General features: G+C 37.7%; 1 protein-coding gene across 1 annotated transcript in view; it reads left to right on the top strand.

Annotated features, from left to right (window-relative positions):
• The window catches only part of LOC108150075 (neurotrimin), a 137,171-nt gene that overhangs the window by 38,468 nt on the left and 82,074 nt on the right, over positions 1–16,629 (top strand). The window contains exon 2 of the mRNA XM_041708755.1: positions 8,419–8,525. Coding sequence (XP_041564689.1) covers positions 8,419–8,525 — 107 coding nt within the window. The remainder of the gene's footprint in view (positions 1–8,418; positions 8,526–16,629) is intronic.

Below are 16,629 nucleotides of genomic sequence, written 5' to 3' on the forward strand. Positions count from 1 at the left end.
GGCCCCAGTAAGCTGGCCATGTGTCAGAATATATAAATTTTTACCTCTAACGCCAATTAGACATTAGAAGTTGCATAGTCGAAAGCCTTGAAGTCGCACTAAGTATATATGCCGAAGTATATATGCCAGCTACCATACTTGGAGAAATGTGGCAATGTTCACTCATCCTCATCTAGTGGCACACTACTGTCAATTCGTAAATGTAGTTGTAAATGTTGGTCCGCACGTACGGACAGAGAGTTGTACATATAAAAAGTTAAACAACGAACGCTCGGTGAGCCCATTGGCTAACTTCACTTTCCTACAACGTTTTTTAAGTCAACGAATATGCATAAAGTAGAAAGGGGTTTATTTTTATATTCGTTACTCGTAGGGTAAAAATGTATATTGTGTTCGTTGAAGAGCATGTAACAAATAGAAAGCAGCCTTTCCGACCCTATATAGTATATATAATCTTGATCAGCACTAAGAGCTGAGATCGACTCGGCTTTGATGCTAAACAAGATTATATATATTACTGTCTGTCCATCTGTCGGTTTAAACGTCGAGAACGTCGAAATGCCGATAACAAAACCTTAATATTATTGGTCTAAATAAAATAATTTAAGAATTTTATTCTCATTTTGGAGAAGTTAACGCTGCTTAGAGGCAAGAACTTCTTCCTGATAGTATCCACCTCCAATTTGGTGAGGAAAATGGTTTCAGGGGAAAGGAAGAAACATTTTCATTAAATAACTGCAAAATATTATTTATTGTTTTAAATTAAAATTTAAAACTAATCATAATTTAAGCAAACAGGTTTGATATCAGATACTTGGCAAAAAAAAATTAGCAATGTTAGATTTAAGTAACATTAAAAGCAACGAAATTATTCAAATTTTAATATAATTTTAATAACATTCTCGTTAATTTGTATATCCTTTCAAATGGTATTTTAATTTCATTCAGAAGGAGCCATCTCGACCCTAACAGCATCATTAGGAAAGTCGATCTAGCCATGTCCTATTGTTTGTCCACTCGTTTCTACGCAAACTAGCCCTTCAGTTTTTAAACTATTAGTAGAAATTGAAACGATCCGGATTGGACAACTCTATTCTACAGCACTCATGGGAACAATCGGAAAAAACATATAACAAAACTATTATATCGCTGTTTTAGAAGAAGGTATTATAATTTCAGTCAGAAGTTTACAACGCAGTGAAGAAGACATTTCCGACCCTATAATGGAACAACCGGAAAAATAAATGAAAAAAAAGTTATAAGTTTGTTGCTATTAATTTTTTTTTAGTTCTTCGACATATAGTATTGGTTGAATATTTTAGAATTACGGTATAAATATTATCAAAATCATACGACTATAACATAAAGCTCCCACGGTAGGAATAAACATATTAAACAACAAATTTAAATTAAATGTAACTTTTCTATTTTGTAATTTTTTTAAAATTCTTTTTGACTTATTAATAATCTGACAGTTTAGAATAACAGTTTTAGTTTTCTTAAAATCTGAAAATGATATCATATAGCTAACATAAAAACTATCAAATATTTGAGATGCAAATCAACATAGCTTTAATGTTTTTAAACATATACGCAGGTAAATCATAATTTTAATGTTTTCAAGAATATTCAATTTTTGCAATATCTGGAAGGGTATAAGCACTTCGGCTTGCCGAAGGTTGCTTCCTTTCTTGTTTTTAATTGATTTGAATATATTTCGATACAAAGTAATTGTTTATTGTTTCAGAATTACGGATCTAATTTTATTAAAATCAGACCACGATATACAAAAAAAAAAGATAAAAACCAAAATATTGTTGTTTTTAAAAAAATTTTAATTTTTGGAATAGTTGCAAGTATATAAGCTTGAACTTGCCGATGCTTGCTACTTTTCTTGTTATTTAAGCTGTAAAGTCTTGTCAAACATAGTTTGCTAAAACAAAATTAGTACTGAAGTATAGGTAAAAGTTTTTTTTTAAAAACCATGGTCACAATATTGGGGTACTTTGACTATATTTTAAACAAAAACTTCTGATATCAAACAAAAACAAGGTAAAAAATTCGTCACTTAAAAATAAAAAATGCCTGTGTAGGCAAAATACCTGAATGAAGTGGTTCAAATGGAAACATTTAAAAAGTGTATTTATTTAGTCGAATTCTTCTTCATTTTTCGTCACAAAATTTGGTATCAGACATTTTATATGTTGAAGGTGCTGTCGTCGTGTTTTTGTTTGACATTGTTTTGAACGGGTCTTTCGATACGGGCTCAAAAAAAAGTTTTTCGTTGTGGGACGATATCGCCTTTAAGCACGTTCATCTCAAAACAAGATTTTTTAAAACTGTCTCATTAAAAAATGGTTCAATTTGAAGACATTCAGGCCTGTTTCAGTTTTCACTCGGAAGTAAATTCGTTAACATTGGCGGATTTCCCTTCAACAAAATCAAAGTTCCCTTGCTTGCTATGAAATTTCCTAGGGAAATTACAATTTGGGAAAAAAAAAACATCTGACTGCCGCTACTGCTCTTAACAAAAGCCTATGATTTGCCTAAATTTGCCAGGCAAATCACTGATCAACATTTGGCCCGAGGCAGTTCCTAATCTTTCTGCAATATTGGTGAACACAATTAATGTCTAAAATCAGTAAAAAAAAATCATTGCTAGCCCAAAATAAAAAATAATACTTATTTTAAAGGCAGTGATGGAAACTGATCAACAAAAGTATTGAACAGCTCGTGTGGAAATCAGCTGTGTTGCCCGAAATAATTCAAAGATGGTTAATTTGACTTTAACAAATATTTTGCAACTTTTAACAAATAGCGAGTTGAGAAGACAACAACTGTTGAACATTAAACGCAATAACCGTAATTTAAGATGCAATGCTCCATTTGGCATCCACGCCACTCTGTCAACTTTCACAAAACCCCGGGAAATCTCCACGTACTCCTCCATAAACTTCGCAAATATGACTTCTTGTTTATTGTTCCTATGTTTCAAATAGAGAAAAAATTCGTTTTTCTTTCTTACATTTTGTATTTTAAATTTTGTGCGTGAATCAGCTGCTTGGCATCTGTACTGCAAACCTTTCACAAGTAGTGTTCGGGACCAAAGTTGCCAAAGACGATGAAAAAGGTCCCAACACAACACGCTTTGCACAATACGTACATTAAATTAAGGGGTTATAAGAACCAAAAACCCTTTTAAACTAAACTTAGACAATTTACACTTCTAAGTTTTAAAACGAAAAGCACTTGCTAAAAATAAGTACCAAGATAATATATTTTTTTTTTTCGTACCATACCTCCCCTGGCTTTGTTTCTATCAAATTCGTTCGGAAACTAGAACATGGGCGGCGGATTAGCAAAACTTAAGTAGGTTAGAATCGAAGCGAATCTGATGTGCCATCGCAAAATAATTATCAAAAAGTCAAATATGTTACTATTAACCAAATCTGTTGTGCAACAATGTTCTTAAAACATCAAAGAATAAGATAAAATTTCATTTGCACTTTAAGTTATCGCAAAGTATTTTAAAACAATTAATTTCTGTTCTTGCGGATCTGAATCCGTCAGCCAAATACTGGGCGAAAAGTTTCCGTGAGATTGTGGAAGGTAACAATGAAACACAGTACATTATTTATTTCCAAATTGTCTCCCACTAGCACAAAATAGTAGGTTTTATTTTTTTTTTTTTAGAAATAGAATGCCGCAAATGACTAAGATATTATACTTATTTATTTTAAATATGTACAAAAATGTACAGAAAATGGATAAATATTCAAATTTCATCACCGGAGCCATAAGAACTGAGTTATTTTTAAGCCTTACCGCCCCAATCTATTATAAATATCAAACTGCTAAAAGTTTTTCCACACTTAATTTTCCTTATATCTTTGATGTAACTAAGTAGTGTGTTTATATTATATTATAAAACAAGAGAGAACGCTATAGTCGAGTTTTCCGACTATTAGAAACCCGTTACTCAGCCAACAAATTTCAAACTAACTATTTCCCTTTCAAAACAATAGAAGTTTAGGTGGCGACATCTGTCGAACAGCATAGCCAACACTAGAAGCTAAGTGCGCCAATTAAGGTTCGATGTAAATAAAACACGTATTCTTTGCAGTTGCGATTTCAGACTGATTTTATGTTTTTAAATTGTCTTAAAGGAAACCTAAGCTCTGTCGCAGCAGAGCAACTAAAATTATTTGGAAATTTACAAGTTGCCAAATCAATTGGCCAGTTGCCATTCTTGACGGCTGGCTTGCATCCGCCACGAGCATCCGTCCGATGCATGTGTAGCGGTTTCAACTAGTAGTTGGTGTTGACGCTGCTTGTCAACGCTCCATGACCACGGGTCCGGCCAGGGGTGGTCATAACTCCTCCCCCTTGGAATAAAGCGGCGGCCAGAGCGATTCCAACGGCGTGTAGGCCGGAGCGGGAGTCGGGACGGTAATCGGAGCGGCTAGCTGCGATTGAATCGTGGTAACATATGTGGTACTTTGATTTCGTCGGAAGGAAACTGCGGATAGAATAAGTATAATTATTCCAAGGGCGGCAAAGTGTTTGGTGAAAAGTGGTTAACTCCTCGAAATGAGTTGTTGACGCATTGGAGATGCACAGATCTTCGTCAAGCCTCTCCAAAGTTGGGTAAAACGTGTGGGTGGACAGGCAGGTCGATGGTAAATTTCTCTGTCACCAGCTGAGGTTTGCTTTTGTAGACGATGTCATTTGCAGTTGGCTGCGTGAAGGATAGCTGTGTTTTCTAAGTAGAAAGGTTTTCTTCAATCAGAAGAGATGAGAGTTCTTGGTATCTTTGATAAAGGTGTCATCTCCTCTTATTATATATTTATATTTTAGCTTGTAAAAATGCATTATTTTCCTGTCGTAAGCAACATACTCTAGTGTGTTTATGTATTTAGTTCCACTGATCGGTAATGGTAGGAAATGGACAAAATCATAACTAGTTTTAGAAACAATTGGAACTTTAATAATTAATACAATTTCATCGTGCTTGTAGTACGCTTGTAGGCTAATTAATTCATGTTCCTCTTTTGATAAAATAAATTTGGAAATTATGTTATTTCTAGCCAGAAGGATGTCATTAACGTGTTGGAAAAGTACATCGATATTATAACCAAGTCTATTAAGATATTGAATTTTGATTAAGTTGTTTTCGGCTTTTATAATTATGTTACCATAGATTCCGTTGTTAAAATAATTCGATATTATCTCTTGTTCTTCATTTATATGATCAGTAATGTTTTTTAATTTTTCTCCAATAAAGGTGCTCAATTGGTTTTGGCGAGATAATTCGATTTGGGTGTTTTTAGAATTTCCTTTAATCCTATTTTCAATTTCTACAGCATCTTGCATCCATATTGCCAGAAATTAACTTGATTGCTATACCTAATCCGTTAATTAATCCGCGTTTTTTACGGATGTTAGGTATAAGGTTACTAATTTTCTTTTTTAATTACTGATTTTTGAGTTTAATTATATCGATAGTTTGTTATGTATCGGAATCATTTGCTATTGCCTTAATTGTTTGATCATCTTTAATATTATTTTGTGTCCATTAAAAATCCTCCTTTCGCCTTATTTTTCGCCTTAGGTTATCGTTTAAGTTCAAGTGCCGTGCTGATACCTATATAAAACAAGAAGCAAAATATTTTGCATAAGTTGTTTTTTAAGTTTTGTTATGGAGAGTCACTTGATATTCTCTCAAGGAGCTCTGTGTTATTTTGTTATGTTTTGCTTTTCTTATTAATTTTACTTCTTGTTTGGGGTCATGTTTTGATGGTTTCATTATACCCTTGCAGAGGGTATTATAATTTCAGTCAGAAGTTTGCAACGCAGTGAAGGAGACATCTCCGACCCTATAAATTATATATATTCTTGATCAGCATCACTAGGCGAGTCGATCTAGCCATGTCCGTCTGTCCGTCCGTCTGTCCGTCCGTCTGTCCGTCTGTCCGTCCGTTTATATGCAAACTAGTCTCTCAGTTTTAAAGCTATCTGCATGAAACTTTCCCAAAAGCTGTCTTTCTATTGCAGGTAGTATATAAATCGGAACGAGCCGGATCGGACGACTATAGCATATAGCTCCCATAGGAACAATCGGAAAAATAAATGAAAAAATATTTTAACTTTGCTGTTTTTTAATTTTTTGATTAGTTCTTCGACATTTAGTAATGGTTAAATATTTCCGATTTACGTTTTAAATTTCATCAAAATCGGACGACTATAGCATATAGCTTCCATTGGAACAATCGGAAAAATAAATGAAAAAAAATTATAACTTTGCTGTTTTTTAATTTTTTGTTTAGTTCTTCGACATTTAGTAATGGTTAAATATTTCCGATTTACGTTTTAAATTTCATCAAAATCGGACGACTATAGCATATAGCTCCCATAGGAACAATCGGAAAAATAAATGAAAAAAAATTATTACTTTTCTGTTTTTTAATTTTTTGTTTAGTTCTTCGACATTTAGTAATGGTTAAATATTTTCGATTTACGGTTTAAATTTCATCAAAGTCGGACGACTATATCATAAAGCTCCCATAGGAACAATCGGAAAAATAAATGAAAAAAAATTATAACTTTTCTGTTTTTTTAATTTTTTGTTTAGTTCTTCGACATATAGCAATGGTTAAGTATTTCAGAATTATGGTTTAAATTTTATTAAAATCGGACGTCTATATCATATAGCTCCCATAGAAATAATAAAAATATATAAAATAACTATCAAATAATTGAGCTGCAAATCATCATAACTTCAATGTTTTTAAAGATATACGAAAGTAAATCAAAATTTTAATGTTTTCAAAAATGTTTAATTCTTGCAATAGCTGCAAGGGTATATGAACTTCGGCTTGCCGAAGTTTGCTTTATTTCTTGTTTTTTATTAAGAAAATTTGTTTATAGAGAGTCACTTGATAGTCTCTCAAGGAGCTCTGTGTTATTTTGTTAATTGTTTTTTTTTATGACATGTCCCGTTAATATTTTCTTAGTAAAGTTGTTTTTTGTCCTTAAAGGAACGATCTCTCAAAGGAACTCATCAACATTTTTTTTGTTTCTATTCACAAAGGAATAGTCTATCAAAGGAGCACATATACCTTCTTTCGATATATTTTTTTTTGGTGTACTTAGGTCAGGTCGCCGGACGGGTTGGGTTCTTTGTAGACCACTTCCTCCACTACATAACGATAATTAATTTATCGTGCCTTAGGAAAAAGATAGAACTCGTTCTGTTTGTTTTGACATTTGTCGTCGCTGTCCACAAGCTTCTCAAGTAGCTAGCTAGAGCGCTTGACCGAATTTCGATCGGCAGCGTGTGACTGCCCCTTCATACAATCCGTATGTCGATGGATCGCTGCCGGACACTGCAATGCGATACCCTTTTGTCAATGTCGTCAGTCGAAAGTTACTTAATTGTTATTGACCCGAGTTTTTCCATTTGCGCCAGCTCCCCCTTTATATAGACGTTTACCAAGACATTATAAATTTATATTTATTGAAAAGATTTTTCATTTAAAGAGGTGCACATTTAATTGACAAATAAAAGTGTAAACTATGTGCCAAATTAAATAAACTGAGAAATATTCCATGCTGTGTATATAATGTTTGTATTAATAAATTCAAGTATAATAAAACTGTTAAGAATGAACACAAATTCAAGAATAATATTTGTAGTTAATTTATAAAAATAATAATATGAATACTATATGACCTAAAATTTAATGTATATAAATGTTTAAATTGCACATAGACTAGGTAAAGGGCGCTTGACAGTAAGTCAAACGCAACGCACCTACCCCTTTTTATTTCCACCGACGTGAGCTCTCACTGTGGTATTCTGGGTTTGGAAAATTAATTATACACATATGCATAAGTATATGTATAAATTAAATATATGTCCTGTTTAAAGTTTTATTCTAAGACGCACTGTACTGCACGAATGAGAAGACTTTGTAATTGCGAGATTTGACCGTCACGGTTTATTTCCAAAATTCAACTAACTGTACATTAATTCTTATTACCGAAGCTAGCCCTATGCCCTAGAAGTGCTGACCCTGCTGCCCATGCAAGGGTAGCCGACGTTGCATCAGAGTGCATTGCCCGCTGATTGCGCTGACCGAAGCTTGGGATTTTGGCAACGTCGTTGTGCAACGTCCGTAGGTGTCGCTGGCCTTGCAATATTTTATTCGGTTATGCATGATCAGCTTGGGAACGTCCGTGTTGCTGTGAAACCGTGTTAACTTATATATGCCAGTTTAATTAAGTGACTCTGCAGCTGGGGTACTGTCACTGTTTGTATCGGTATTTAAGAAAAATTCTTAGACTTAGAAATGGCGTAAGCAGAAATATAAAAAGAAATAGTTTTGTTAACAATTTACTCCATTTAATTTATTTCAGTCATAAGCGAAGATCCCGAATTTACAGATGTCATCGAAAATATAACCGTGCCCGCGGGGCGCAACGTAAAATTGGCTTGTTCGGTGAAAAACCTCGGCTCTTATAAGGTAAGTTAGAATAAATGTTAACGATTCCTCTTTGAAAAACAGTTTTTCATTTATGGAACGAAAAATAGTTTTCCTTCCTATTCCCTTGCAGAGGGTATATTAATTTCCTGAAGTTTTCATCGCTATGTAGGTGATGTTTCCCATATGTTTTCGCCCCTGTTGCTTTTTTCCCTGATTTTATTCGGATTCGAATTTCCCAGACATTTTCCAGTTTTCAGTTTTGAAAGATTTACACGGATATATATATTCACTCTGAAAAAACCTCACGGAAACTTTTTGTCAAGTATTTGGCTGACGAATTTAGATCCGCAATCACAGATATTTATTGTTCTAAAATACTTTTAATTTGTTTGTTGCAAAGGTTGGCATGTCACAAAAAAAAACAAGTATGTTCAGTCTACTGAACATTGCCCGACAGCAGATCATTCACCCATTCCAAAGCTGCAGAGAGAGTGGCGGAACGAGGAGGAGCAGTCTGCCATCGCGAACGGCAGTGAACGCACGCTGCCGGTCTAACGATTTTGCTCTTGTATTGATTTTGCACAACCTGAAGTTAGAATCAAGAAATTATCTGTATTTGTAATTGCCCAGGAACTGTTCTTACAATAACCTCTTGTTAAACCCAATATCGGAGAACACAACTGTACATTGGGAACCTACAAAAATGACATATTGATTTCTGCAGTAAAAATGATACCTAAGCGCTGAAACTACGACTTTTTCTTCGTTTATTTCTGGGTGAGTGTGCGAGTTGTGTGCGAGACAAGCACAGTTTGAGATGCATTGCGAAGTCTGGCTTTCCACTAGTTAACAAGGCTTCCGATTCCAAGTTTCAATCTCTAGATAAACTAGTGAGTTTGCAAACAGATCACTACCAAGCTCTTAAGCCCGTGTTGAGAAACTTTTGGAAAGATTCGCGAGCGAGAAAAAAAACTTGAACAAGTTGAGGAACTAAGAATTGCTTTTCGAGGCACGCATGCGGTGTTTGTCAATTTAGATGGATTTGAAGTTCCAATGAACGCTTAATGTGCTCTTGTCAAAGACTATCAGAAGATCGGATCAAATGTTCCAGCTCAACAATCAGCGGCACCTGGGAGCCGACAACACTTACCTGAGCAAAATCCAAAAATTAAATCTCTTAAGGAATCGCTGCCAACAAGCTGAGATATGTAAGCAAGCTTACATATGTACATATATTATGCAGTTGCTTGTGGATTAATGATTAGAGGATACAACAACCATTGACTAGTTTTCTCACACCATTTGAACACAGGCTACAAAAGGATACTACTGAATCCATACGTTCGATGTTAAACTCGGTCAATGTTTGCCTGGCTGCTTTCCCCGGCGTTTATGCCTTGGATGAGGATTGCGATCGAGAACCGAAGCTCCTCTTACAACAGCATTATATACCCAAGTTCAACAGACTATACCAGACGCGTTCGAGTGCATTATACACAAGAGCAAACAGGGTGTTTAAACAGCTCATGTCACCACTACGGCGGCGATTACGCATTGCGTTGTTGCCTAGCTTTTCGGCGTTGAACTGATACAAGAAAAAGATAGTCGCACAGTCTTTCTCGCTGCACCAGCAGCAGCAGCTGCCGAGCTCTAGCTTTGTTTTGCAGCGCTGGTCACACATCGAAGGGCTGACCTTTGCTACCCAAGCTACTACCGCTCGAAACGAATCGATCTCAGACCTGCTATCACAAATCATGTTGCCGGATATAAGAGATGGGTTGCTTCATGAGGCCATAGTTCAAAGCACTTGTTTGGGATGGATCTTATCTGGAATTGCCCAGCCGAATTGCACTGTCATCGCGTATCTTTGGATACCGATTCGCTGCTTAAGGAATAGGATCTCTGGTGCGAATCAATTTTTCAGAAAACTCATCTGCAACGACCGGATGGCCGACTGCCATTTAAATAATATATTGTTCCAACCATGGTTCTGGAAAAATCTCCCAAATGGGACTGAATTAATTCATGCAGTTGCAAAGGCGTCTGTCTGGGCAATAAAAGCAGTTCGGCACCAACAATGGCACCAAATATTATCGGTGAGGACAATCTGATGAAGGCGATGTACGCTCAGCCGAAAGACGACTACGAGAAGTTGATAGCGCGCAAATTGGCTTCTGGAAGTGCTTAACCCGGCACACTTTTTGTTCGGTGGAGTCACCGATTGTTGGCGCCACCGGAATATCATCCCCAATCTTCATCGTTTAGAGGACGGTTTCTAACTTAGCAGTCACTTTTGGGAAGCTTGGAGTCCCGATTGGCTGGCTCATCTACAGCAAAGACCAAAGTGGTCCCAAAAGGCAAGCCTAACGTTCTCGCATTTATCAAGCACGATCGTTTTCCGCCGTCATAAAAGCTAATCGGGCGTGACATTGAGCTACTGGGCGGATGACTTAGTCCGTGTAGTAGCACCTAAGACCAAACAAAGACAATTAAAGCGTTCGGTCTCGAAGCTCTGTATTTTGCCAATTCATGTTTAATCGCATTCAACTATGTAACAACAACTGTTGAAGATATTGCTTGCGTCCACTTCTTCTTTCATTTCCGTTCCACAAGCGGAGTCAGTCTATCATCTATTTATCTGCAAAAACTTTAAAAAGTTGCATTTCTATTGCACGTAGTATATACGTCGGACTATCGTTCATATAGCTCCCAGATGAACAATCGGAAAAATAATGAAGAAAAATTGTAACTTTGCTGTTTACATTTTTTTTGTATATTCTTTAGGATATAGCTATGGTTAAATGATTCAGAACTACAGTTTTAAATCACCGGAAACTTTATCATATAACTTTTTTTGCTGGTTTGTGGCACAAAGCACAGTTATTTTGTAAAATGACACCCAACTTGCTTGGATCCGATGCTCCGTTGTTATTAAAAAAATGTATTTTTTTTTATATCTCGAAATAAACATTTTTTGGTAACTGTTTGTCAAGTGCAAAAAATATTAAAGACTTGTTACACAAAAAGTTTGTTCTACTACTTTTTAAAAAACTAGCTTACTTAGCAGGCAATCGCTAAAAAATGTGTAAACTTTGTTTATATTCTAGATCAGGCTCAGTAGACGAGTTGATCTAGCCGTCTGTCTGTTCGTATGTATGAACGTCAGGAACTCGGAAACTATAAAAGCTAGAGATTTGGGATTTTCCATGCAGTTTCTAAGCGCTAAGCAGCGCAAGTTTATTTCAAAACGGAGCAACGCCCGCTCTAATTCCCACAGCTACACGCTTTAAGCTTTTAGTGTTGGCTTTGCAGTTCGACACACCATCTAGACTCCGATTGTTTTGTGGGGAAATATTTAGTTTGAAATTTGTAAGCTGCGTAACGGGTATCTTATAGTCGGGGAAAATGGCTTTTTCGTAAATTATTAAAAATTGTTAAAACCGCTTTTTGTTTAACTTTTTACGTATCCTTTTGATATGTTCTTCTATACGTTTGCATTCGAAAGTGAAAGCACTGAACAGCGGTTCTCTTGATCAAAAGACTTGGTGTCTCGACAGTGGCGCTACCAGCCACATGTGCTGTAAGAGAAACCTTTTTACGAAGTTTGAAGATTACTCCGAAATTATTGGACTCGCTGATGATGTCCTGTTAAATACGGAAGGAAAGGGCGAAGTGAACTTGCAAATTGGAGAGTGTAAACTAAGGTTGAGAAATGTTCTGTATGTGCCAAGATTAAAAAGTATTTTTATGTCCGTGAGTAGATACTTTCGGTAAAAGCGGTTCCAAAGTTGTGCAGGAAAACAGTTACTCTCATATAAATGTCAACAAAGTCGGCAGCTTGTACATATTTTCCAAATCGCTAAATAAATGTTATACTGCACATGTACCTGACGGATTTTTTTGGCACAAAAGGTTCGGACACTTAAATTACTCAAGCCTTATGGAAATGAAAACAAAGTTGGAGAATGCGGTTTTTTCGCGCAGACCGCCATGTAAGAATTACATTTTTTCCATCCCAAAGGGGAAACAAATCAGAGTTGCAGCTAGTTCACTCTGACGTGTGCGGGCTTTTTGGAACAAGTTCGCTTGGTGGGTCGAGATATTTCTTTACATTCGTTAACGACAAGTCGTGTATGTGTTCATAAATTTCTTGAAGCGCAAAGACGAAGTATTTAACAAATTCGTGGAGTTCAAAAATATAGCCGAGCGACAAACAGGAAAGAAACTAATGTGCATCCGGAGCGAAAACGGCCGCGAGTACGTGAATCGGGCTTTTGATTAGCTTACAGTCCCCTACTCTCCACAACAAAACGGAGTTGCCGTGCTCTTAGGCCGGACTTTGGTGAATATGTCCCGATGCGTATTACTGCAGTCTGGACTATGCGAGGCACTTTGGGCAGAGGCAGTATACAAGTTATTTAAATGTCCGGGCCGGCTGGCGTCTCCTCTGTGGCAGGGGTAGAGCCGGTAGGTGTTATAACCGTGGGGAACTGGCAGTAGGATACCGCCGCTGGTTGAGGTATTGGTGACCACCTGGTTTGGCAGCCACTGGGGAGTCGGGTGGTCGCTTCGACTCCTTCCTTCTTCCGAAGTTATGGTGGGAGATACTTATCTCCGTTGTCACGGCCCTTAAGGCACGATAACCAAATTCAATAATCAGAATCAATTTAACGGCTATGGCCGGAGTTTTATGACAGAGCTAGTGCTCTTTATTTCAAATCCAAATTAAAACTAAAACTTAAGATTGAACAAAAGCTCATGCATAGCCGGATGCCGGTGGCAGACCGCTGACCTTGCACATTTTGCAGAAGTCATACGATCGCTGTCATCCACTGAAAGGGAGCCACGGCTAGGAGTGGCACAATGTGCTGGCTCAGCTCTAAGGTCAATAAAGTGGACCCAATTTAGGGTGGACATGCATGAGGGAGAAGTGTAATAATAATAATAATAAAAGGTGATTAATACTAGAGAATGATCAACATGATAAATGATTAATATTAATAGAGGAATAAGAACTGGCCTGCTCAGCCTAAGCTGGGAGTTGGTTGTTAACTTACACAGCAACATACTTACATACTTAACAACATGACGCCAATGCACTCAAAAAACTAGATTTCATTAATTAACGAAAACATGGCCATAATGGCCTTGGGAAATTAAAACTAAGTCTAAGGCCATTATGGCCTTGGGTCACGTTTTAGGCCACTTTTTCCTGAATTTTGTATTAAAGGCACAAATTTATAGCAATTATTCCCAAAATTACGCTATTTTTTTTTCTTAATTCAAGGAATCTAGATTTCTGAGTGTGGAAGCGTGGACTGATAAAAAACCATCTGTCAGTCATCTCAAAGTGTTTTGGCTCCATTGTAGTGGCATTAGACAAAGGTGTGCAGAAAAGGAAGTTCCAACCTTAGGGCACTGAGTACCGCATGGTCGGATATTCGAGGACAGTCAAGGCGTACAGGCTCTATGACCCTAAAGAGCGGCAAGTAGTCAAGAAGAGAGACGTTCTTTTTGATGAATATAACAGTGGAGCGCAACAGACTTGAGATGAGACGATTTCGTTTGATTGGCAGCGGAGCGCGGAAAAACCAAGCACTGGGGACTGCGCAGGTACTGAGGACGACGGCGGCTTGGAAATGGAATGCGTCGGACGTGGCAGGCCTAAAATTTTACGTACGGGCAGACCCGTTCGATTAAATAAACAGTATAATGTACTTGGAAATCTGGATGCAAGTGATATACAAACACCATTAACGTACAAGGAAGCGGTTAGCGGAGCACTTGCGACCCCGTGGCTTGAAGCGATGCGATCTAAATATGATGTTTTGATTACGAATCAGACATGGAAAATAGCCGATCAACTTGGGAACCAGAAGCCCATTGCTTGTAAGTGGGTGTACTGTGTAAAGCGAGACTCTACTGGTAATGTCGAAAGGTTCAAGGCCCGTCCAGTGGTCAAAGGATGTTATCAGCGTTTTGGCGTAAACTTTAGCGAAACATTTTCGCCAGCTTGCAGATTGAAAAGCATGCGGTTGATTTTGGCCTTGGCAGCTGAAATGAAACTCTACGTACACCAAATGGATGTATGCACGGCGTACATAAGCAGCGACCTGGATGCTACAGTTTACATCCATCAATCCGAAGGTTATGAAAACGGCAGCAAGACGGGAAAGGTGCTCTTGTTGAAAAAGGCTTTATACGGCTTAAAGCAGGCTGGAAGGCAATGGAACATCAAACGTAAACCAGGATAAACGCAATATAACCTTCGCCAACTCCTTTATACAATCACGGCTCATTTTCCAATGGGAGGAAACCAACTCTTTTCAGAAAATAAGCGTATGTATAAGCGAGTTGGCGAATTTTATATTGCGTCTATCCTGGTTTACGTTGGTGATCTCATTATAGCTTTCAAAAGCAAATCAGACTAGGTTGATATCAAGACATCGATTTCGACGGTTTTCGAATGTGTTGAAAAAGGCGCAGTACGACTGTTTCTCGGCATGAAGGTGGAACGCGAGGATGAACTGGGAGGACTCACTCTTGTGCAGACGCAATTCATTCAGGATTTTTTTGCGTCGCCATGAACTACGGTGCTGCAGACCTGCATCAACTCCTTTGTACGCAGAATACCAGGTTGCGTGTGATGAAAAGTGTGCTAAAGTAGACGTAACGGAATATCAATCAGCAGTTGGTGAGCTGATGTGGTTGGCACTTACGGCAAGACCCGATATTTTGTATTCCGTTGCAAAACTAGCACACGATGAACTAAAAGTTGCACTATAAAAAGACAGGACAAGCGTTCCTTGTCTATGCCGACGCCTATTTGGACGGTAACAGTATTGATCAAATCCTTCACAGGATACGTTTTCTTCCTAGCCGGCGGTCCGATCTAATGGAAACCGGAGAAGCAGCACAGCGTGGCGTTCAACAGCACTGAAGCTGAGTATATGGCTTTGTCGACGGCGTGTAAAGAGGCAGTTGCTATGAAACGGCTTATTGTCGAACTTGATTGTGGCGACCCCAATATTCCAATGGTCGTGTATGGAGACAACTTAAGTGCTCAGCAGCTAGAATCCGGTACGTCATGCAAGGACGAAGCATGTAGATATAAGATACCACTTTGTACGTCAGATATTAATGAAGGTGAGATTTTTATTAAATATTCTTGCACTGAGGCAATGATTGCAGATGTATTGACTAACAATTTGGCAAAGAAAAAACACCATGAATTTGTAAAATTGTTATATTTGTACTAGCAGTATTATAACGTGCTTGCATTGAGGAGGAGTATTGAAAATGTTAGTCATCCGAAGCAATGTATGCCCGTAACTCTACAATAAGACTCCTATTGTAACAGGAACAAAGCTTCAGATGAGAGTCAGTCGCAAATAAACTCTAAAGCTAATTACATCATTTTCATGTGCTTATATTTCCCTCCTCGGTGATGGTCACCACCTTCAATACAAAAGAGTACCCTGGAATATTTGGTTGCTCATACGAAATTTGCCTACCATCCTACAGTGCCTTAAGGAACAACTAGCAAAACTACGTGGAGTGCGGTAAAATCATGGAGCTGATAGAATTTCGCAGATTGAGATGGAGGAGATCTGTAAATCGCAGAAACAATTGGCTGGCAAGTGACTAAGAAGGCAGGAGTGGTCAACAAGGCGGAACAAAATATTATCAGAGCGATGCGCAATTGCATAGAAAAACGACGAGTCACACTCGTACAAGCTGAAATCGCATGATTTCGGACAAAGTGTTCTGGGCCAGATGAGCAACCTTGCAGCAGTGGTTATGAAAACTTTACGGACATAAAGAGGCAGCGTGATTTATTGCGACGGGGGAATTCGAGATTAGCTACGCTACCCTGTGAATCATAGTCACGCAGTAGTCCCTCCGGGTTCTCAAGAACAAATACATCCTCATATTCTATTCCTACTACCTCTTCTCTAAACACTATAAATACCTCTTTCCCATTCTACCAATAAATCGACTGTTAAAAAAAATACAATCTGAGAAATTTGGTGGCTTGTAGAGCTGGAAAAGATTAGGAAGCAGCGGTTTGGGCTGGTAAACTTGAAAGAGCAGCTGTACAAGAGCTGAAAACAGCGGCTCTAGAGCTGGGAAAGATCGGATC

This window comes from Drosophila elegans, unplaced genomic scaffold (genome assembly GCF_018152505.1).
Source record: "Drosophila elegans isolate 14027-0461.03 unplaced genomic scaffold, ASM1815250v1 contig_397, whole genome shotgun sequence".
Lineage (NCBI taxonomy): Eukaryota > Metazoa > Arthropoda > Insecta > Diptera > Drosophilidae > Drosophila > Drosophila elegans.